Genomic DNA, 25164 nt, shown 5'->3' with positions numbered 1-25164 from the left:
GTGCTGTTAACCCCCTGAACAGTACATGGGGGGTACAGGTACAGGATCCCCTCACCATACTGCTTACTAGGCCATGGTGCTGATCCCACCCGGATTCTGCTCAGGGCCAACTGGATGCCCCCAGCCCCTTACGGCGTCCATCTCCTCTTGCAGGGCGGCTCTCACAGCTACTTGCTTCAGTAGTGGAGCAGGGAAGCTATGAGCTGTGCTGCCTGCTCTATCACTGACGCAAGGAGCTGACACCAGGGAGCCCTCCACACCCTGTCCTGGCCGCGACCTGACTCCGCCCCTGCGATCATGACCCGCCCACTCTCCCGAACGACCATGGGGGGGAAGTTTTTTTTTTTTTTTTCCTTTTTCTGCTCTTAAAGGTGCCACCCCCTGCAGGGTGCCGCCCTAGGCACCGGACCACTGGTGCCTAGTGGCAAATACAGCCCTGCTGCCATGCTCTATGTCTGCAGAAAGAACAGATGTTTTCATTGTTGTCATGCCTGGACTGTTTGCTGTATTCTCATTTTTATTGTAGTATCTTTCTCCTTCGGGATGTGTGATCCTATTTTTTTCAATCGTTTTAAGTTTTTTAAGCAGAAAAACATACAAAGAAAAAGAAAAAATTTCTTCAGTGCCATCAGAGGCAGAACACAACAGTGCAGTACAGGAGCAATAAAGCAGAAATGTCCTGTCCTGCTGCTAAACCCTTTCTTTGCTGCAACATGTGGCACAAAGTTTACTTTCTGCAAGTGAACAGCAGGACACAGGGCATTTCTGCTTCATCGTTCCTGCACTGATGACCTCTATTGTCAGGCTGCCCACAAGTAGAAATATGTGGGAGCTGCTAGTCATCAGTGCACAAGCTATGAAGCATCATATCTCCTGCTCTTTATCCCTATCTAAAACGTAAATCGCCTATAATGTCAAGGAGACACATGATTACTGTCATATATCTATCTATGCTTCCATAACATAGTGCAGAAAGTTCTCAACAATATACAGTCACCCTGTATGCTGCTGTTTATAATTAATAAATGGAAGTATATTACTACATTAAAGATCTTTCAATCAAAGCGAATGAAGCAGACAAGCCAACAGAGACGGCTGGCTCAAATGATGCATGAACCGGGCAGTATAAAATTAGTCCTTTTAACAAAACCCATGGTGTCATCCAGTGGCGAATTAAATGTACCCTGGGCCCCGGGCTGTCAACCCAACCTGGCCCCCGACGCCTGTGTACCTGTCAAAAAGCCTTCTTTCTCTCAGGTTAAGTGGTGGATGAAGTGGAGAAGGAAAGGGGGGGGGGGGGGGGTTACTTGGGTTACTACGAAGTAGTAGTGTTATTACGGCGTAGAGCAGTGTTGCACCCCTACCAGATAATGTTCTACTGAATACAAAAATGTAACTTACAGGTGACGTCTTGTTTGATCTGAGGCGTCACTTTCCTCTTCCTCTGGCCTGGACCACTGTGATGATTTCTTCCAGCTACAGTTCGTCTCATCAGAACCTGCCAGACAAACATCTTAGGCTCCGCACATTTCCAGCAACTCAATTCCCTGAGTACATATAATGTCCCTGCAGTCCTATGTAACACCACAGATAACACAGTGATATCTCTGAGTACAGATAATGTAGTAGCTGTCACCTGCAGTCCTATGTAACAGCACAGATAACACAGTGATATCTGAGTACAGATAATGTAGGAGATGTCCCTGCAGTCCTATGTAATACCACATATACCACAGTGGTATCTCTGATACAGATAATGGAGTAGATGTCACCTGTAGTCCTATGTAATACCACAGATAATACAGGGGATAGGGGACACCCTGCATTACCCGCATAGTCCCCCTGCATTGCCTGAACACAAAAGGAAACAAACCAATATACTCACCTAATCCTGTCCCCGGTCTTCCTCTCCTCTGCTCTCCAGACTGTCAGCTGCCGCACAGATCCTCCAGCAGGCCCGATGACGTCATCACTGGCCTGCTAGAGGATCTGTCTGAGAGAGATGCAGATCCGTGCAGGGGGAGAGGAGGCTTCCGCCGTCAGCGCAGAGATCAGTGAGGTCTGTAGGGGAGGGGAGGTAAAGGGGCTGCCGATTACATGGTCAGGGCAGGAGCTGGGCACCCCCTTAGCTGCTCCTCTTCAGCATAAGCGGCGGTGCACTGCACGTCAGCTCCTTCCTCTCAACTGCGGCCCGCCCACCTGGAGCAGCGTACAGCCGCAGCGTAAGCTCGCAGGGGTCAGAGAGCAAAGTGCCGTCCGGGACGGAGTTCCCATAGTTCAGCAAACCAGGCAAGGAATCGGACTATCGGAGAGAGGGGGCGGCGCCGTGGCGGACTCCAGCGACAGCACGCCACAGCAGAACATAACTCAGGGGCCCACTGGGCCCCGAAAGTGGTGTACTGCTCTGTTACATCCTAATGTGGGCGGCGCGGCATGGGAGCCTCGGGGCCCAGGCGGCCGCCCAAACCGCCCACATTATAATCCGCCACTGGTGTCATCAATTACTAAACATGTTTTAGAATCCAACCCCTACAGGGCTTTTCGGGCCTTTACTTCAGGGAACTATCCAAACAGCAGTTTTCTTTTTCTGTCTAACTTGATCAGCTGCGATAAGAGGATATAGCCAGGGCAGAGAGAGCAGCAGCCATGCCATCCACTCCCCAACTGTATCTCTGTAACGGCGTATTCTGACAATGTAAATCTATGAGGCTACATTGTTGAAATTGAGTGAGTGGCCAGGGGGTGGATGGTGCTGCTGCTATGTCCTCTCTCCGGCTGTAACTCCTGATCACAGCAGGTCTCCATAAACCCTGCTACGATCAATAACTTTTGGCATGCCTGATGACAATTCAAAAGTTATTTTTAATGACAGGTACTCTTTAACTATGAAAGAGTATGTGATGACAAAAGGATAAATACAATCTTTATTAAAACTGCTTTATTTTAAACAGTAATTTTGTATGCATATTTAGCACCAGAGGAGGGTGGAGTCGCCAACAGGGAACCTGAGAAGAAAAATATCAGCTCTCAGCAGTGGCATGTTATGGTAAAGTTCCTTGTAGTCAACTGGAAATGCCTTGTCTCAATTATAACAACAGAAAAGTCATTACAGAATGTACAGTGATATACTGCTGAAAGAATTTCCTGCTCAATACATCTTCACTACTAGAGGCCAATCTGGAGAAAATAAAAACCGTCTGGACAACAACACTCGGAAAAAGATCTATATTTATTAACAGCAGAAAAACATCTAACATATGGATTATTTGACAAAAAAATGAACTTTATAGTAGAAGCACTTTACTGCCTACAATTTCTATTGCAGCATACTTAACTATTGGTGCGCCGATAACTGACTGGATGTGGTAAGCCAGCTATCAGCATCCACCAGTCACCTCGCAATTACCAGACAGATCAGCAATATTATGTAATGTAAGTTTAGGAAGAGTAAGTGTTCAGTGCACTTATAATGATGAGCGTTTACTCATCTTGGTATTGGTATGGTAAGAAATCATTTCATGTACAATAGATAACCAATTAAACCAAGTAACTGGAGGAGGGCCTAAGAAAACAATTCTGGTTTTCCAACTAAAAGTAGGATTTGTGGTTAAATGAACTGAAGAAAGCAATAAATTAGGTAGTTTTATTCTAAAAGAAAATGTCTTCTTTATTTCATGTGAATTCTGAACTCATCATAACAGCAAATAATGTACCTAAACAGAATGTCTGTGTAAAACAAAGAAAATCTGCTGAAGCACTCATCCCATTTTTTGTGTTATTCATATACTAAATTACTATAATACTATAGAATATATGGTGTAATATGGTTTAAAGTATTAAAAGGTCTTTCCTTCAAAACACTTCAGATTGAAAGCACTATCCAAAAATCTTCTAAGTTCAACATGATGGGTGTTTTTATTGCCTGTGGCTGGTGCAGCTGCTGGGTCACGACCAACATACCTATTAAAAAAGAAATATTATTTTATTAAACACAAAGAATGAAAATATATTTTGCTATTCAAATTTTTATCCATTTCACAGAAGTCAGTATATCTGAATAACCACCAAACCCTAACATTTTAGAGGTAAAACTAAATGTATTCTTTCAACCCCTCCCAGTCATGAATCATCTTTAAAAATGTACCTTGATAGTTCAAAAAGCTAAAATGAAAAAAATATTCCATAGTTCATGCTGCTAAAAGATCTGCTATAAAATGAATAATGCAATGTCTAAATTGCGTTTCAGCAAAGGTCTGTGAACCTGCGACAACAGCATGGTACATAGTGAAGGGTCCTTTTACAAGGACCGTGCAAGGATGCGACACAGCGAGAGGCACAACAAATTGAGCTGCCCAGCTGCACAAACAATCTTTGTATTGTTTGTGCTGCCATGGAAAACTGACAGCATAGATACGCATATATCTGTGCTGTCAGTTTCTAGATTACAACCTTGTGCACTGCTTTTCATCTGGTATCTGATTCTCCCATTCAGCTCCCGCTATTCCACCTGTCAATTTTTCTGTAGGAGGTGGCAGCCTGAAAATACAGCAGCGGCCGGAGGACAGGAGAGTGAGATGCCAGATCACAAGCAGTGCAGAAGGTAAGTATGCACTGCTGCTTATGATCTAAAAACTGACAGCACTGATATATGCATATCTGTGCTGTTAGTTTCGATTTTCTACTGGCCGCACATCTCCTGTTTACAGAGTGAGATGTGCGGCCAATAATACATTTTAAAACATACCCGGAAAATGCCATCAGACGAGGATCTAGCATTTTCCTGCTCCCCGGCTGATCCATGTCACCTTTACTGGGGCCAATTATTGGCTGCAGGAGCATTTCTTGCAAAGTTCCTGGCCGTTAATTGGCCTTTGTAAAGGGCCCTTAAGGCTGACCGTACACATTAGGTAGGTGACTGGTGTCCAGCCAACAGCTAACCCTCCTGACTTCACTATATACATGCTTAGAATGAACAGCATGGGCTCTAAATATGGGGGATGAGGCCAACTCCAACTTTGATTGTTTTTTTTCAATATATTCCATTGGGGGCAGTCCAGAGGTCCCTCACACACATTAACCAGTCTGCCAAAATTGTTTAGTTTTGGCAAACATTAATCCTTATGGTCAGCTGAGGAACGTCAAATAACCTACACACATGGATTACCATGATGGATACTACTGAAAGCAAATGTTAAAGCCTACCGTACTATTCATTACAGGGCAAGTTTGCTTTTATATTATTACAGTCATTACTTATTTGATTAAGTTAATATAAAACAAATAATCTGTGTGCATATATTTACCAAATCGGCCTAGCATGGTTTAAGAGTGTGAGAAATCGGGGTTGGATGTAATCATAATAACCCATATTCTTATGCTCTTCCTGGCACCACACTAGTTCTGCATTTGGATACTTCTCAACTTCTTCTTTCACCAAGTCAAATGGAAAAGGAGCTATCTGCAATGTAAAAGGAAAAGATGTTCAATAAGAAAAAAATAAAAGCCCAGTTGGAAAGTAGAAATGCTAAGCTTAGAGGAGTGCTGATTAACCTCCCACCCAAGCCTCATATAAGTAATAAATCATTATAATATCACTATGACTGAACACGAGCGTCTTATCTTGCATGGTAACAATCTGCTTGGAAAAAAGGTCTTGACTGAGCTGAAACTTGCCTATTATTAACCACAGCTTTATTTGAACCACTTGGCCTACTGTCATTTTCCTCTGCTTATATGCTGTGGATCCTAAGTCAAGGTCTGGACTGAGTGCACCATCATCTGCTACCATAAGTGTATATAAACATGTAACATAAGATGCCTATAACATCTGCTTCCCTGCACCATTCCATCCTTATTTTCTGGAGTCAAACATAGTTATATATTTATCTGACAGGCCATCAATCAAAAAAATTAAGTTTCAGATTTGAGTATTCCTACTCAGTAACTAATCGGGGTCAATATTTCCTGTACTTAATTGTATTTGCATGACAGGAAAAATATCCCATTTTGTTGTCACACATAGCCTGATGATTCATTTTGTAACAAATCTTGCTGTCAAAATATCCTGTGCCAAACAGATTAAGGCTGAGAAATATGTTACCTGCTCCAGCCTTGTGATTGCTACTTGGCTTTCCAACTGTTTTTGATGTCTTTCCTTGACAAGCTCATAATAGACCTTCCCAGTGCAGAAAATGACCCGTCTCACATTGTGAGGATTTTGACAAGCTGCTCCACTTTCAGGAATCACACGGCGGAAGGCTGTGCCTTGACATTAAATAACGAAACTAATGGTTAATGCTTCAGAATAAGCATACAAATAGGGCACATTGAGAAACAAAGTAACAACAGCATCCTATTCTATGATAAGTATACAGTAATCAGAATATACACATGGTTGGGGTATTTATATAAAGTATTGTGTCATAATTGGTGTTATTCTGTGTCTTCCACTACATATGTATATATATGATTATTGCATTATGAAAGGGACAACTACTACGCTACACTAATTTATCTGGCCAATATATTCCCTTGTCCACAATCACTCTTAAAGGAGTTACAGTATCTGCCATTTAAAAACTTTTTACATGTTGCTGTCCTTCTATAAAACAGAGGGAGGGAGAATTCTCTGTCTGATAACGATCGGGCTCTGCAAGGTGACCACAGAGCCACAATGGCTTCTGGTGTCCTGGCTACGGAGGTCGGTGGAGGATAGAAAGAGGCAAGACTGTTGAGGCCGTGAGCTCTGCCCCCTCCCCTTTTTCCCCTGCCGCTGTTACAGGCTTCTAACAGTGACAGAGGAGAGGGGACAGAGCTACGGATTTCAGCTTATGGGATCAGTATGATCCCATAAGCTGAAGTCCAAAAGTGACTTGGGCATCGATGCATCAATGTCCCATGGTCGTAAAAAGGGTTAAAATAATTTGTCATCTACGGACCCATGAGGTCTTTTTTTTTGTAACGACCTTCATTTTTCTCTAAAATATGCTCCGAAGAAATTTTTTTTTTTTTTAAATTCTGGGTTTCACGTTTATGGCGTTTATCATGTGGTAAAACAGACAGTACAATTACAACAATACCCAATTTATACAACTTATTTTATTTTTCTATTATGGGATGTATTTAATTATATACTAAAAACTTTTAATTTTTTCATTACACTTTTTTAGTCCCCCTAGTGGACTTCTATGAGCAGCCTGAAGGCAGCAATCACCGAGCTAAAGCAGCAACTGAGGCCTGGCAGAGGCCTCAGGCTGTCTTTACAACGGATCAGCTTCCAGTGACATATTGCTGGGGGGACAGCGGCATTTAAACAGTTAAAATAGCAGGCAACAGAAAACACTCCATGCTAACTGCTAATAACAACCGGGAGCAGCCCGGTATAGAGAGGGGTCATGACGTGAACCCTCTCTATACCTCCTTAGCGATGCCATGACGAGTAGACCCGTTGTTAAAAGGTTAAAGATAATTTTTGCACAACACATAAAATACAATAAACTGGTAAACCAGGAATCTGCATTCAAGTTAACAAGGCCCAGCACAGCCAGCCAGGTAGCCGTCACCACCTCTATTCAGTGAAAACTTAAAAAGGAGATACAGTTGTTCAGTGTCTGCACTACTAAGAGAAGAGAGCCTGAATTTTGGCTCTGTTCCCTGTAAACAATGTTTGTGAACTCACTATTTGCAGCTACACAGGCAACAGAGCCAACTGCTTCCAGTTCTTACTGTAGTGGGAGTGACTAGCAACTGATCAGCAGGGGAGCCAGGTGTTGGACTATTGATAGCCTATCCTAGACAGTAGTTGTGTTTAGCAACATATTGATGTTTGCACCGTTTAATGAATAAAATGACTGATCAACCTCCCCAAGGTACAACAGTTCTTGGATGGGGGTTATAGTGAATAGAGTACTACTTATTTTATTTATAACATTTTATTCATTTATTTTTTTAACCAACCTGTTTTCATTTCTTCAAAACTTGATTTCGCCTCTGGGTGCCTCAGCAAAGACTTTGGAGTAAAAATAATAAGCTGAAAATAAAAACCATAATAAGAGTTACTGTATTCTGGAAATAACCAAGAATTGTCTGAACTTTCACAATGAAACTACAGTATTTGAGTTACCGGCTTGCGAAAGGGCAGTAAAATTTGCCGTCTAAGGACATGAAAGTAGTTTCCTGGTGTTGAACAGTTCACCACAATCCAATTGCATTCATAAAGTTGGGTAACTTCATAATCCTGTGTAAATTCCTTAAAACCAATGCCAAATAAATATAGAAGTTAAGATTGCAATTTTTATATGAAATGGTTCATTAAAGAAAAAAATATCATAGATTACTTAATGCCACAAAATATAATGAATCTGCGAGCAGGTAGAATCAGAAAATGGGCTCCTGATAGAATGCAGAATAGTGTTGGACAAATCTACTTACAGGATAAGCATCACAGTCATCATTGCTCATCTGCAGGAACCTTTCAGGTCTGGCTGAAGAATGCTCCGGCCCCTGGTAATAGCATTAAGCAGAAGAGTTTAGAAATGCTTGTCTCTGAATTACATTACTGATAGCAGGGAAAAGGAGCAGCATTAAAGGCTTCTAGGAAGCAATTTATTCTGGTGCAATAGGAAATGTCCCTCAAGAAATATGAACTACCAGCTGGAAAGGGTAGCCAAGGTTATCATTAAAAATGAAACTCCATTTTTATACCATGGAAATTCACTAAGTTGGAATATACATTGGAGAATCACTTTAAGATGTATAATACGTGCTCAACTGACGTTAGGGTATGGAAAGCTGAAAGAAGAACATGAAACATGAAGGGTGACCTATGTGCTGAATGTAATGGAAGATATATAACAAACTATACATCTCTGAAAGACCAATATTTGTGTGTGTGTGTGTGTGTGTGTGTGTGTGTGTGTGTGTGTATATATGAAACATTCATCTGCAGAAATATAGCATATATAGTGTTGTCTCATTTAAACACTTCCCTGACAAAATGCAGCTAAATTCCATCTACCAGCTCATATCACATCACCAGGGCAGATGTATTTAAACTAATGCAAGACCATGTAATTCATGTAAGTTAAAGGGCCTTTCACATGGGATGACTGTCGGTTGTTAGAAATGCTCCTGAGGCCGATAATCGGCCCGTGTAAAAGTGACAGTGATGAGCAGAGGACGGGAAAAACGCCCAATCCTTGGCTGATCATGTCTTTAGATCAGGCTTTTAAATTTAAAATTTCTAATGTACATTAATTATGGGAAATGCACATATAGGGCTATTTCCCTTAATTTAGTATATCAAGGAATTCTCTCAGATACAGTGTTGTCACAACGAAAGGTGTAATTCCTATGGAGTGTCCAGCAGGGGGCGCTCTATATGTAGAAGTCTATGGGACTTTATTGTTTCTACGGATTTCTATGTAAAGTAATGTAGTGTACAGTGCTTTATTGAATGAATACATCTATGAAATACTTTGGGGAGCAAGTGTCCTTGCTCCCCAAAGTATTGCATAAATGTATTCAATCAGTACATTAGGATATCACAGTAAGCCCGCCGATCCAGACTATATACACTGAACATCTGCTCATAGTATGAGCCGGTGATGGGAGCAGTAGCTGGGTTATGGCTATCACTTGCCTTCCGCCGGGCGCAGGGGGGAGCCGCTCATCACACAGGAGCGCTCCTCCTCCTTCCGGGATCCGGGGAGCCTCCCCCCTATCCCAGGGCTAACTCCCCCCCCCCCCCCCCCTGGCCGCCACTCTCCCCCCACACATACCGGCCCCCTGATGCTTTCTGGCCAGCAAGTGTGGGAGAGGACAGTCAGTGTGGACACCAGGATGCATCGAGAGCCGGTATGTGTGGGGGGAGAGCGGCGGCCAGGTGGGGAGTCAGCCCTGGGATAGGGGGGTTCCCCGGATGCCGGAAGGAGGGGGGAGCGCTCCTGTGTGATGAGCGGCTCCCCCTGCGCTCGGCGGCAAGCAAGTGATAGCCATAACCCAGCTACTGCTCCCATCACCTGCTCATACTATGAGCAGATGATGGGAGCAGTAGTTCAGTGTATATAGTCCGGATCGGCAGGCGGCGGGAGTGCGGGGGATCAGTGGGCTTACTGTGATATCCTAATGTACTGATTGAATAAATTTATGCAATACTTTGGGGAGCAAGGACACTTGCTCCCCAAAGTATTCCACAGATGTATTCATTCAATAAAGCACTGTATACTACATTACTTTACATAGAAATCCATAGAAACAATAAAGTCCCATAGACTTCTACATATAGAGTGCCCCCTGCTGGACACTCCATAGGAATTACACCTTTCGTCGTGATGTCACTGTATCTGAGAGAATTCTAACACTTCCTGATCTACTAAATTAAGGGAAATAGCCCTATATGTGCATTTCCCATAATTAATGTACATTAGAAATTTGTATAATTTTCCATAAGTAATAACATTCAAAAATTAATTTTGGCCGGACTTCTGCTTTAAAGATCACCAGCAGCAGTCTATACTTACAGCTGCACTGCTTGTGATTCGGCACGTCTCCTCCAGTCCGGACGCCACTTGTACCTTCAGACCTGGCCTTCTCCAGCTGTAAATCATTTTAGAGGAGGCGGGGCCTATAGATTTCGACGGTGGCTGGACTGGTGGAGACATGCCGGATCACAAGCAGAGTGGATGTAAGTATAGTCTGCCCCCACAGTAGCCTGACTGTGGTAACCTATGAGATATGCTTTTATAGGGCAAATAGGAATGGGCTGTATTGACAATACCTTTTTAAACCACATTCTTAAAGGAGTATTTCTATTTTAACTAATATAGTTATACGTATGTAGGACTTGTCAAGTTAAATATTTTTGCAAATACATCAATTTAGCAAACTTGCCTCCTTCTGTTAACATGCTGCCCCTTCCTTTGTTGGTGTATCTGTAGCTATAATGTATATGTATAACGATATAGTGTAAATATAGTGTATACTATAAACTGACCAGACCACTGCTTTTACAGCAGAGAGGTGGTCTGTAACCTAGACAACAAGCTGTCAACAATAAGAGGAAAAGAGCAGCATATCAGGAGAGGGAGGCAAATTTGCTAAATAAATGTTCCCCCCCCCCCCCAAAAAAAAAAAAAAAAATTTAAAGGAGAAGTCCAGACATTTTAAAAATGTTAAAGACTGCAGGGAAGAAAACAAGCAAGCATTGCTTACTTTTCTCTGTCCCCGCGATACGTCACCTCACCGGCCCCGGGACCCCCTCCAGAAGGCATTTTTTCCCTTGAGTTCTGATGACTCGGCAGAAAATGCAGTTCCCAGCTGATGGACAGCCGGCTAAGCCAATCAATGATGTCGGCTCTGCTGGAGATCCTGGAGTCCGGCAGGGGTCCCAGAGCGGCAATCTAGAACTGGAGATGCACGGGGAAAGGTAAGTTGGTATGGTTTTTTTATGTTCCCCCCGGCCCCTGCTGTTTGAGATTTTTTTATTCCCGTCGACGGACTTCTCCTTTAAATGGGTATTTCACTCAAACATAAATTTTTATATGTTGCGGCCCAAGGTGAGACTAACAATTCATTCTAAAATCATGTGAAAATCTAAACTCGCATGTAAAAATCGCACCAAACACACAGCAATAAATACGCAGCGATACGGTATGTGTGAAGGCACCCTCTAGCTTATTTGTTATGCTGGGAGGGTTAATCTAAGGTCAGTTTACTGATGAACTCACTGTGATTAATCCTGCCGACATTACAAAGTTTCAGATAGGAACTTAACATCAGCCTTCTCAGAAAAGAGGGGGGATGAGGGGGAAACAGAGAGAAAATCTCAAACACAGTTTTATGTGTCTTCAGCAAAAAAGCAGCAGCTCTGAACTGGGGGAAGGAGACTAAGTTGATATTAAGTATGCACTGAATTGTTAGTCTAACCATGGGCAGCAAAATTTATGTTATGTTAGAGTAGAATACCCCTTTAACTTAATAAGTCCTGCAAGTATAACTGTATATGTTGAAATGGAAATACCACTTTAGTTATACATTATAAGTTTTATACTGATGCTCAGAATATTTACACATTCCTAAAAAATAAACAGAAGGAGCAACAGCAACCCACAGGTGCAAGGGCTTACCGTATATACTCCTCCCAGTGTACACACGATAAACACATGCTCTGTAGATATTAAAAAGTGAGGATCCTAGCAAACTATTTGATCAAACAGAGTGTACCATGTCACCAATGTTAAGGTGTCCTCATGGTGACATGGTATACTCTGTTTGATCAAATAGTTTGCTAGGATCCTCATTTTTTTATATCTACAGAGCAGGTGTTTATTGTGTGTACACTGGGAGGAGTATATACAGTAAGCCCTTGCACCTGTGGGTTGCTGTTGCACCTTCTGTTTTTTTTGTCTGTACTTAAAGAGTTACTGTCGTTTTTTTTTTTTTTTGTTTTTTTTTTGCAGAAATCAATAGTCCAGGCGATTTTAAGAAACTTTGTAATTGGGTTTATTAGCCAAATATGCCATTACCTGCATTCTCAGGTCCCCCCTCTCTCCTCTTTTCCATCCACTGCAAAAAATCAGGAAATTGTGACTTGTTGCATCAGACATAACCAGTCTGGTCTATAGAGAGGGGAGGGGGGAGGAGGAAGGCCTACAGCAGAAAGCAGATAACAGAGGATTACAGGCACGGAGCTGGGTGAACGCTATATTCAGAGCTCAGAGAGGTCAGTGCTGACTGTCAGAGTAGATAAAGGGTGAGGTATTTGTAGATTAACTCTTTGTTGTCCTGTTTTGGCATTTTATTTAGCTCTCTCCATAGTAGAACAATGAAGACAGGGGGGAGAGCTTCAAACTGATTTTTCATGATAAAAATGCATTTTTCGGCTAATAAACCCAATTACAAAGTTTCTTAAAATCGCCTGGACTATTGATTTTTGCAAAAAAAAATTCACGACAGTGACACTTTAAGCCACAAGCAGCGTGCAACCTGCAGTGTGAACAGAGTCATAGATGTGCTGCCAATTTTTCCTTTTTTTCAGTTACACATTTCTAACACAACACATTGATAAGTGGTACTTATAGCACTGTATTGGTGCATCACTGGATCTTCTAATAGACCTACAGTTTAAAGCCTTAAGCCTGCGCCACCTCACGGGTCTTCCTTCTTGCTCTCCTTCTGTAAAGCGAAGCCCCTTGGACAAAAAAATCCACTCCGGTGCAGACACAGTTCCGCACATGCGCTGTTAAGGCCCAAAGCGGTTCAAGCACACTGACAAGGCCCAGGTTTTTCATTGCGCCTGCTCAGGGGTTGTCACTTAAGAGAAGGAGGGTGAGAAGACCTGAGGCACCATGCAGGCCCAGGTCACGGAGGCTATAGGCCCTGCCTCTTTGACACCGCGCCTGCGGATTAAAAGATGTTTTCTAAAAAAACAAAGGCATCAGCAGCCAAACTGACCCACGGCCAGGACTTTATGATTTGTATAACCAATATGTTTTCCTCTAACCTATGAATCATTATATTGATACTAAAGTTGGTATATGTAATAATTCTTAGCAGGACATATCATTCTTCAGATGGACTCACAGTACTCAAAAATGGATGCACTGACCATAAAATCTTTAACATTATTTAAAGGTTTTAGATTAATTAGGTCAGTCATGCCTGTTTTGTAGTACAATGAAACCTCTCCAAAAGACCACCCTATCATATTGAGCAGCTTTTTCCGTTTCCCCTATCTTCTGTGTTTATTGATCCAGCGAGCCCTCTAAAAGACCATCTTTCGCCATCAATACTGGGTTGTTATCTCAAAGAGGTTTAACTGTACTGTATCTATTTAATGAATCTATGTTGTATGCAACCAAACTATTCTGAGCCTGGATAAAGAGCAACTGAAGTCCATTCATTATTCATGAGTTTACCCTCCTGGGGCACATAGCATTTATTAACTTCCCCACTATGTAAATCAGTCAGTTACTCTGTATGATGAGCAGATGTGAGATCAGGATTTCCTCACCATGCCTTCCATGCCATGAGGTAGTAGCAGCACGATGCCATTGTGACGCACCCACTTGGCCTGTCCAGAGCTCATGAACTGGTCAATTATGCATTGTGCTGTATTGTGAAAGTCACCAAACTGAGCTTCCCACAATACCAAGACATTGGGACTTGCCATGGCAAAACCAAGCTCAAACCCTAAAACAAAACAAAAGAAATCTAAATCAAGACAAGGACATTAAAAAAATATTAAAATGGTATATACAGGTATTCTACAGTGCTGTGAGATTTATAGGATATAACATCATAGTGCATATTGTGCTCTGTAGCCTGTACATGTTATATAATAATATACCCTTTAAAATACATGGACATGTCTACACTGACAAAAAGATATGGAGGAAAGTCTTTTTGATTTTATATTATGGTGCAAAACTACTGGAATCCTAATGTCTGATGTAATGAATGAAGAGTCTCTGCAAAAACCAGGAACTAGTAGGGAAAGATATAGTGAGCAAACATAGGGAAGAGCTTTTCCCAGTTTCAGATTTTGTTTTATTTCTTTTTAGTCCCATCAATATTAGATGAGTGTTTATGTGACCCTCTGCACCCCTGCTAATCAGCCTTTCAATGAGTGCTGCATCCCTTACATTGTTTACACTGCTTGATACTTAGCTGTAGCAAACAGTAATACCAGGCACTGCCACTTGGCCTTCTGGAGGATACTACACAATCGAGCCCTTTTTCTACTTATTACATGTTTCCTATGGCTATGCTTACTTTGTATTTCCATAAGGCGAGTTCTTCTATGCTTTCATGGATTTTGGTTACTCTCACTTTTGAGAGGAATTCTTTGTTTTGCCTGTATTGTTTTTACCTAAAAACATAAAGTACTACCAAAAAATAAAAGGAACTGGACCCCACTCATTTTAATATTGATAGGCAATTTTATACATTTTAATGAACTAGGAAACCTCTTTAATGGTGCGTTCACACCTACAGGATCTGCAGCTGATTTTCTGCAGCAGATTTCATTTAAATAACTGAACACAGCATCAAATCTGCTGCAGATCTGCTGCAGATCCTGTAGGTGTGAACGCACCCTAAATGTGCAATATCATTTAAAACATTATTCTTTTCCAGTACTTTATAGGGTATGAATCCCTACAGCCAGGAAGGACTACACCATGTGTGGAGATGGTATGTTAAATGCTATGCTATATTCTGTTTACTAACCAAAAAGTGTAAAACAAATTAAAAGAAATCAATAGTACAAGCGGTTTTAATAAAAAACTTTGCAATAGCTTGTACTCAAAAAGCTGTTTTTCAGCCCCCCCCCCCCACACACACACACACTTCTTATCTGTTCATTGTCAAGTCGTCTACACTACTGAGAGAAGTGTGAAAAGGGGTTTCCTGTGTCAATTATAAACTATAGAGGGGGAGGGGATGAAGGGGATGAGTAAGCAGGAAAAGTAGACAAACAGCTATGCAGTTTGGAGACTGTCTGGCCATATAAAACGCTGGATTCACAGGTCAGACTGCACAGTGCTGCTCTGGGAACTTGGAAAATAAAATAATGAATGTAAATTGCAAATTTGCTTTATATTACATTTCCTGTTTTTAGTTTTCGAACCTAAGAAGGACAGTGATGCTTTAAACATAAAAGGTAGCTAAAAATTGTACTGGAATTAGTTTAATTAGCAAAAAAGCAATACACAAATTACAGTAATTGCTAGAATGTGGGTTTATTATTAAACGTTCTGTAAGAAAAAGGTTTTTATTAGATAAGCTGCATTGTAAACTTGCTGATAAAACAGCAGTGGATTTTATTTAATTAGTCTTATCCTGCCAAGTGCACTGTGCATACTGCAATGGATGACAGGTAGGAGCGGCCAGGGTCAGGCTTCTTGTTATTCTACACAAGTAGAAGCCGCCACTAAGCTTTCAATGGCAGGTGTCATGTATCTGTCATTTCTACTATTACCAGGTCAAATTCCCTCAGGGAAAGAGACCTGAAAAATGTTACCTTTCCATTGAGATAGCACAAAGGATTGGTAAATGAATATGAATCCAATTCAGGAGTAGGAAAACACAATATACATTTTAGGGATCATCAGTATTATGTTTTAATTAAACTAAATCTAAAATGAGTTGTACAATTTACATTCCATTAAAGAGGTTATCCAGTGCTACAAAAACATGGCCACTTTCTTTCAGAGACAACGCGACTCTTGTCTCCAGTTCAGGTGTGATTTGCAATTAAAGCGACTCTGTACCCACAATCTGACCCCCCCTAACCACTTGTACCTTCAGATAGCTATTTTTAATCCAAGATCTGTCCTGCGGTCCGTTTGGCAGGTGATGCAGTTATTGTGCTAAAAGTTTAGTTTTAAACTTTCAGCCCTGTGCCCTACGGGAGTGTCCTGGATTGTATATGCATTAGGCTGGCACACCCTCTCTGTCTCTCCTCCCCGCCCTCCTTATCATTAGGAATGCTCCAGGCAGATTGCCTACTATTCGTCAGCTGTGAGAGCCCGGCACATGGGCTGGATCGTTAAGACACCTGTGCAATGTTCAGCATTGAGAGAATGTTCCAGTGGCATGCCTAATGATGAAGAAGGTGGGGAGGAGGAAAGGAGGGGTGGTCCAAAGTTAGGGCACAGATACTCCCGTAGGGCACGGGGGTTGTAAGTTTAAAAGTTGTTCTTTGGACAATAACTGCATCCCCTGCCAAACGGACCACAGGACTGATCTTGGATTAAAAGCAGCTATCTGAAGGTACAAGTGGTTTGGGGGTCAGATTGTGGGTACAGAGTCGCTTTAGGCTCCATTCACTTCAATGGAAATGAGCAGCAAAACCACATCCAAACTGGAGATAAGAGTGGGTCTGTCTCTGGAAGAAAGTGGCCATGTTTTTGTAGCAGTGGATAACCCCTTTAAATATGTTTTACCACTGCTGTCTTGATGTTTTGCAGTGACTATGCCCAAGTGGATGACAAGGTTACAATAGATAGCACTGATATTCTAAAACTAATCTGTTTGTTAGGAGTGCCACATGTATAGGGCTCTGTCTACAACCCTTCAGTTATCATGCTATTATATTATATTGATCCTGCCTGTTCCCCATGTATTTTCACTTGACTTATGATGTTCTATAAGAAACTACCCTATGGAGTTAAACATCCATATATACTTCTGACTTCTTAAACAAGGGGGAGACAACTGGCCAATATCAGGACTGGTTCACTATCTACAAGTGAATTGGAGCTTTATAAATGGAACCTTTACATCGCTCAATTTGTAATAAGTATTTGATCATCTACCAACCAGCAAGAATTCTGGCTCTCACAGGCCTGTTATTTTTAACCTCTTAGTGACAAGCAATGTTTGCACTTTTTTTTCCCCCCTCCTCAAAGTTAAAAGGTCATAGCGCTTGTATTTTTCCACCTACCGACCCATACTGGGTCTTATTTTTGCAACACCAATTGTTGTGTACAATTACAGAATTTTTTTCACTTTCTGGTAAAACGGACATGCTATCTATGTTTCTCTCCACTTACCTTGCGAAATCAGTGTGATAATTTAATATTTTGTCGCTTGTGGCGATAGCTAAAAGGTTTCTTTTTCTTTTTTTTTGCTTAAAAATGGGAAAAAGGGGGTGATTTGAGCTTTTGTAATAGGATGGGATTTTTTATACATAAAAATAGCAATCATGGAATTGCTATGAACAATTCCATGATCGCTCATAGGGATCAATGCAGTACGTATACACTGCATTGATCATTATTATCTTTCCTCAAATGCTACAGGCTGCTGTATCAACGACAGCAATGGGAAGCCCAAAAAGGACCCGGGCTGTAAGTAAAAATGATCGACTTGCTGTGATCGCTACATGGCAAGCCAATCCCCCCATTAGACCACCAGGCATGACATGTCTGCTCTACGACATGATACATCCGCAGCCGTGCAGCTTTTAGGGATACCCTGCTGCTGTTATGTTCAGAGCACTCACTGCAGTGTGAGCAGGCTGAACATGAGGAGAATAGAGCAGCAGGATCAGTCAGCGTCCTGCTGCTCTATTCATTGGGTGTTGTGCTTCTCTTCGTAAGTAAATGCTTTCCAAGAAGAAGCACAACAACCATCATTTTGGCGTTTTGCTGCTCCTAGGGGGTCAAGAGGCGATTCTGTACACAGCATCACAACTCAACCCCTGCCTGGCTGGCAAATTGAGTCAGCTCCGCAGCAGTACAGACAGGGCTCCCTCCTAAGTTTTCTGCTCTAGACTGGGAAACCCTCTTTGTAGCTGGGATTCCCCACTTCTGCAGTAAGGAGCAATGTGAAATACTTACTGTATGTGCAGAGGAGGCAAGCAGTGATGCTATTGCATTTCCTATGAAAAAAAATTTGCTCGGTTTTCAAACTGCTTGGTTCTGGAACAGCCTTCCAGGACAGATTAAGTTTGAGAAAAGAGGTATGACTGTAATTATTTCCCCACTGTACATGTCAATAAACACTGATTTTTAGGGCCTTACAAGTTTTAAGATCAGCCAACGAATGCCAATTACTTTGCCTTTTACACTGTACAAAAATCAACCTGTGCAGTAGGGCCTTAAGAATTCACAGGCAACTTTATTAATGGCTAATCAATGATACAGAAGGTCCAAATCAAGATCTGTGCATTATATACAGAGCTGGACAAATATGCTTGCTTGCACACACAAATTGACCAACAACCACACACCATGTCAGGTTTTACCATATGGTGTACTGTCTGGCTTATTTTTTGGTGCTCATATACAGTAGCTCTAGTTGTGGGAACATGCAGACACCTTTACATATTAATATGACAATGATGCTGATCTCACATATTCAAAGAAGTTACCTTCAAACAATATGGATGCTAATTAAAAGTTAATATCATTTTACCCAGAAGAATTAATAAATAAAAAGTTTTATACAATGTCAAGTATAATTGTAGCTGAACAGGGTAAGAAAATTTCCAAAACTGCTACTGAAAAACTGAATAGCTCAAGAGCTCAACCCGATCTTATAAGCCTTCAGCATGAAATTGCAAACTCTTCATGAGTATTCAATTACTATCCTTAACTTACAATGGATGACCACAGTAGTGAACACTTTTCTAATTTTGGGTAATATATATTTTATATGCAATCTAAATTTATTATTTTTGTCATTCAGATATATATATAGCGCATATTTTCATCATGATCTTCCCAGAGTATACAAACTAAAATTTCCCCTGGCAGCTCTTAATCCAAGTCTAATTTTATCTGCAGCATTATGAGCCCATGTGTGGTGATTGGGAGATATGGCTGAGAAGCTTGCAATATGAAATATTCGTTTCGGCTTTTCAGCACATATGTTGCTCCTTATTTATGCACAGTGATATATGTATACATTTCATGGGGAGCATTTTGTTTTATGTCTCTTTGTTGCCAAGAAGTTCAATAGTTTAATTATTGCTATCTTTTTTACTTACTGCAATAAATCTACACAACAACAATAATATATAACTGAATACAATCTTCCTGGAATGACTAAGCACCATAGCTTATTGTTGAATGGTTATCTGCAAGTACTGATGAATCTCATTGACTTTAATGGGGGTCATTAATGGAAACCACTTTGAATATTTCTATATAGATAAAACACAGATACTGGATTCGTTCGATCAGTGATCTGCTAGCAGATCTGCAAGTCTACCTAAAGGTCCCATTACGCTGGACGATTACCAGCCTTAGGCCTTATTTATAGGATCTGTGCCGCCATGCAGATCTATGCTGCCATCCGGATCTGTGCCGCCCCCTCCCCCTCCACCCCTCCTGCAGAGATGATAGGAGAGCATGATGTGCTCTCCTGTCATCACATGTACTACTTACCTATTCCCTCGTGCTGACCGGCTACCTGTGCTCACTGGAAGCAGGAACGTTTTTCTGTGTAGATTTGCTACTGTTCTAGACAGTTCTGGTCACTTACAGAGGTGGCAGCAGAGAGCACTCAGACTAGAAAGAATACACCACTTCCTGCAGGACATACAGCAGCTAAGTACTGGAATGCTTTACATTTTTAAATATAATTAATTTACAAACCTATAAAACTTTCTAACAGTTGTATTCAAAACTATTTTTTTCTCTGGAGTACCCCTTTTAAACATTTAGAGATTGATCGATAGATAGATAGATAGATAGATAGATAGATAGATAGATAGATAGATAGATAGATAGATAAGCAATTCCCATAACACACTGGTTACTTTTTAATCCTAAAGTGCATAACTCAATATAAACTTTGGTCAAGCCAGACTTACCCAGGACACCATACTCAGAAAGAGAGCTGTTACACACAGTGTACGGAGCTTGGTCTGGCCAGAGATGATTCATCGGAACGCAGGTTCTACGATCAACATCCTGGTCATGTAAAACATGATGACGATGGCTTTCAGGGAAGAAAACAATTACTTTATAGAACCTTACTGACAACACTTGAAGCAATTTTCTAATTAAATAGAAATAGCAGTTCTGAAGCCACTGCTATTAGCTTTATTTTATTAATTCCAAAATGTACACTGAGCAGGTGGAGGTGTCTTTGTTCTGGGATCATGTGCACTACTCAAGTGTGTGGTTTATACTAGAGATGAGCGAATTTGCCGAAGTTCGGGTTCGTATCGGCTTCTGATTCCTGCTGTCTGCAGCCTCCGTGAACAGGGTGGATACAGCCTTACGGACCGCCTGGAAAACTGGGATACAGACTTTTTTCCAGGCGGTCCGTAAGGCTGTATCCACCCTGCTTACGGAGGCTGCAGACAGCGGGAATCAGAAGCCGAACCCGAACTTCGGCAAATTCGCTCATCTCTAGTTTATACCTTACAATCCCACCCTGTCTAGGATTTTTTACTGACCACTGGCATGATGACGTATCACCTGGCCAAGATGGCCAACTATGGCCAGAGAATATACCGCCATACAACACAACCATTGCAGCAGGGTCTTTAGCTAACTTGTGTGCCTCCTGGTCTAAACAAGCTCTGTAAGTGATAGCAGATCATATGTTCACCACATACTGGGACTAAGGTAAGGAGTATAATCAGTACAGAGTATATTTTACATATTAAAGGGGTTGTCTAGTTAAGTCTGTCTAAAGGACCTGTCGTGTCCTTCATTACACAGACAGACTATTGATTTAGGTGGACACTATATAAAGCTTCATTTCCCCAGGAAATATAATGGATTCTTCTACAAGCAGGGGCAACCTTTTTACAGCTGACATCTGTAACTAGGGCTGCTACATTTTTACACACTTTAGTGGTAGTATCTAAGAGCCTCTAAATTCATGTAAAAATCACACTATTAGGCAACATGCACACAACTGTGTAACATCTAGTTGCATAGAGCTCTAATATGACACCCATAGCACCATGTGCCTACAATTTCAATGGATTTTATAGAAATATATTAAGCAGAAAAATTATAGCCTGTATTACAATCACTGGATGCTGTAGTACAGAATTTTTTTTCTTAGAAGCAGTGTTATGGCATGGTTTGTAGCTAAACATATAGGAAAAAAGCACATATAACCGTACTTATATGTCTAAAGCTTTTTAGCTCCGTAAGATACATATAATGCCAGTCATATGAGCTATTATCTCTCATTAAAGGAGTAGTTCAGTGAAAAAAAAAAACATTTCTTTTAAATCAACTGGTATCAGGAAGTGACAGAAATGTTTAATTTACTTCTATAAAAAAAAAAAATCTCAAGCCTTCCAGTACTTATCACCTTCTGTATGTCCTGCATGAAGTGGTGTATTCTTTTAAGCCTGACACAATGCTCTCTGCTGCCAACTCTGTCCATGACAGGCACTGTGGAAAGCAGTTGAAATCCCTTTAGAAAACCTCCCCTGCTCTCCAGACTAGAAAGAATACACCACTTCCTGCAGGACATACAGAAGCTGATAAGTACTGGAAGACTTGAGATTTTTTTAACAAAAGTAAATTACAAATCTCTGGCACTTTCTGGCACCAGTTGATTTGACTCATGGACTCAATTTTTGCAATAACTGCTTTTAGCTAATAATAATAATAATAATAATAATAATAATAATAATAATAATAATAATTCTATTCTTGAAACCTGGAACATGTGCCTTATTGAGATTTATGTATGTATAAAAATTGTTAAGCCGCTGGAAATCTGTGTGAAAGCAAGCTTAGTTAGATACCCGACTGAGTATAACAGGGTCCACTGGGTTTCTGTCATGGCGTCTGTCACTTTGCCAGAAACTGACTATTCTTGTATCAGAGGCTCAGTTATGTGGCATCACAATCTACATTTTAGCAACACCCTGTTTGTTTTAACTGATTTATCATCTCTCAAATGGATTCATATTTCGTCAACATTTCTGTGACCTTTATAAGTAATGATTTTTAGAATTCCGCCTACATTTTTTTTTTTTTTTAATTTCCCGTTACCACAAAGTCTAATGAATGAAATAAACCAGATTGCTATTAGAGGAGAAGCTGGTATTTCATTTACCAGCAGTGCGATATTCCAACCATATTGCATGGCCTTTGAAGTGCCTGGCAGGGATATATGAGGGCTGTGGAGATTTCCACTCCACCTCCTATTGCGGAGCTCGGAGGCTTCATTAATCAGCATTAGAATGGGAGGCAGAGGCACATTATGAAAACAGAGATGACTGAAGCAATTACTGTAATCCATTAACTCCCTGAGTAATGAGTGAGGCTAACTGACTGAATCACACCAATATGTTCAGCTCCCCAAGCACCCGGGCAAAATGGACTATTACACTGATAATACCTATTATGTGTATTACTTGCTCTGTAGCTGCCAGTGTCTAACAGAGTAAAAACCATGCCCCCTCCTCTGCAGTAATGGATGTCAGGGACAAATTGCCCTATCAAACGTGTGGATTACTAGTAGAATTAAAGACAGGTGGACTGGTACAGGGTTAAGTACATTTCAGTCACAGCACTATAGAGCAGACAATCCGGGTCTGTAATTCATATCATCAATGTAATAAAAATAAACTGGTTAAATGTGGTGTGTGACTCCACCGCCATCCAGTACTTGGGTATGAAGCACTTCTGAGAATACTGTAGAGGACTCTTATGACTAAGCAGAAAGCATGTGTGAATAATGAATGTCCTCCAAAGTTTTTTTTTTTACTGTTACTGAAACCATTCTATGGCTCTCCAAAGAATGAGCAGCGAGGAGTGATTATTTCCAAGTAACACATCCTCCAGTCCCTTAGTCTTCGACAGCTCAATGAATTGAAATGAATATTGCCAGGGAACTATATCAAAGCAAACAATAAATATTAATAATATAGGGATGTAAACGTACAATGCTTTAAAGTGTCACTTTCGTTATAACTTTCGAAACCAACAGTAGATGTGATATAAAGCAAGTTTGCAATTTACATTCATTATTTATTTTTTAGTTATCATGGAAAACACGGCACTTCCTGTTTTCTGACTTTTTTTTTTCCTCAAAAAAACAAGAAACAGTCAGAAAACAGGAAGTTCCGTGTTTCCCAGGTCATCTGAGCGCTCACAGAGAGAAGGCAGTCATGTGACTGATGGACACTCTCTGTACTGCTGGAATTCCTGTGTTTAGTCTGTTTTTTTCAGCCAGGACAAGTCAGAAAATCTGCCTTGAGGAGACTGGACCTGGATTTCTGGTAAGTACAGCTTTCTTTTACAGCAGGATAACAACAAAAAAATAAATGAATGTATATGGCAAACTTGCTTTATTTCACATCTACTGTTGATTTAGAATTTTAAAGTTATAACTACAGTGACACTTTAAGCAATTTAAGTTCCCAAAGCTTTGCTTTAGTCAAACCATTAAAAGACAAGGCACTACTCCAAGTGACCACAATAATATATAGAGGGTGCTCAACCCAATATGACACAAGTACCCCAGTAATCCCTCAACCACAAGAAAAAGTAAGTCATATAAATATAATATTTAATAATATATCCACTTATCCAACAGCCATATAGGAGAGCTATTAGGAGAGTTTTTGGGTCAAATCCTTCACTTACAGGACATCTTCATTTACAGAACACTTCTTACCATCAATCTTAAAGACAGTAGAGACAGTTAGCACAGCACCCAAGAATGTAAATGCAGGCGCATTTAGATAAGTATTTCCATAACTTGTCTGTATCTAAGATGTACGGCCCTAGATTTGAATCCAATGTCCAATGGATGCCTTGATGTTTAACATATACTTTTTTTTCTTCATATATCGGTAATCTCTATGCCCACATGTGAGCACATATAAAGATGTATACGTTTAATATATCCTTTTTTCCTTTGGATGACATGCTAAGTTAGAATTGTTAGAAACGGGTTAGTGGGGAGGCAGAAGATTTATGTTATAAGTAGAGATGAGCGAACTGGGTTTGGGTTTGACTCGATCCGAACCCGAACGTTTGGTATTTGATTAGCGGTGGCTGCAGAACTTGGATAAAGCTCTAAGGTTGTCTGGAAAACATGGATACAGCCAATGACTATATCCATGTTTTCCACATAGCCTTAGGGCTTTATCCAACTTCAGCAGCCACCGCTCATCAAATGCCGAAAGTTCGGGTTCGGATCGACTCGAGCATGCTCAAGGTTCGCTCATCTCTAGTTATAAGCCGTGAAATGTTTTTAGTAATAAAAGAAGAAAGTGCTGGTGAACCACTTGCCACCAAGATTGAATTGTTAAGGACCATGCACAAACTTGAGATGAAGGGATTTTGTACTTTACACTGTTTATTATTATAAAGCATGGTGGTTAGCAGTGTTGCCTTACAGCACTGGGGTCCTGGCATTAAGATTTCTAAGAAACAGAATAAAAAAAAAAAATTAAATAAGAGTTACCTAAATGTGCCCCTTTCCACATCTTGGCCACTTAGTCGGACATGAATTCCTTCTTTTAGCAATGAACCAAATGCCATATACTCAGCCAATGCCCAATCTACCAGACAATTCTTTGTCATTTCCAGTCTTCCCTTCAAGATCCTGGAGAGTCCTGAAACACAAGATGGATGGAAGTTAAAGGCCACATATTTCAGGGCATACTTTTCTGAACAAAAAAAAAAAAAAAAAATATGCCATGTAAACCCAGCCTTTCCGTAC

The 25164-nt window shown here is 40.8% G+C and overlaps 1 protein-coding gene across 7 annotated transcripts in view; it reads right to left on the bottom strand.

The window, feature by feature from the left end:
- Positions 1–3779: 3779 nt before the first annotated feature.
- The window catches only part of OGDHL (oxoglutarate dehydrogenase L), a 102549-nt gene continuing 81164 nt past the window's right edge, over positions 3780–25164 (bottom strand). For all 7 annotated transcript variants that reach the window (XM_069980683.1, XM_069980686.1, XM_069980687.1 and 4 more), the window contains 9 exons: positions 24907–25057; positions 20324–20451; positions 14012–14190; positions 8431–8502; positions 8123–8248; positions 7957–8029; positions 6101–6264; positions 5304–5458; positions 3780–3960 (listed from right to left, as the gene is read on the bottom strand). In XM_069980683.1, coding sequence (XP_069836784.1) covers positions 3837–3960; positions 5304–5458; positions 6101–6264; positions 7957–8029; positions 8123–8248; positions 8431–8502; positions 14012–14190; positions 20324–20451; positions 24907–25057 — 1172 coding nt within the window. In that variant the 3' untranslated portion in view covers positions 3780–3836. The remainder of the gene's footprint in view (positions 3961–5303; positions 5459–6100; positions 6265–7956; positions 8030–8122; positions 8249–8430; positions 8503–14011; positions 14191–20323; positions 20452–24906; positions 25058–25164) is intronic.

Source organism: Dendropsophus ebraccatus, chromosome 8 (assembly GCF_027789765.1).
Source record: "Dendropsophus ebraccatus isolate aDenEbr1 chromosome 8, aDenEbr1.pat, whole genome shotgun sequence".
Classification (NCBI taxonomy): Eukaryota; Metazoa; Chordata; class Amphibia; order Anura; family Hylidae; genus Dendropsophus; species Dendropsophus ebraccatus.
The sequence above is the reverse complement of the archived record's forward strand: the minus strand, read 5'-3'. Positions and strand labels throughout refer to the sequence as shown.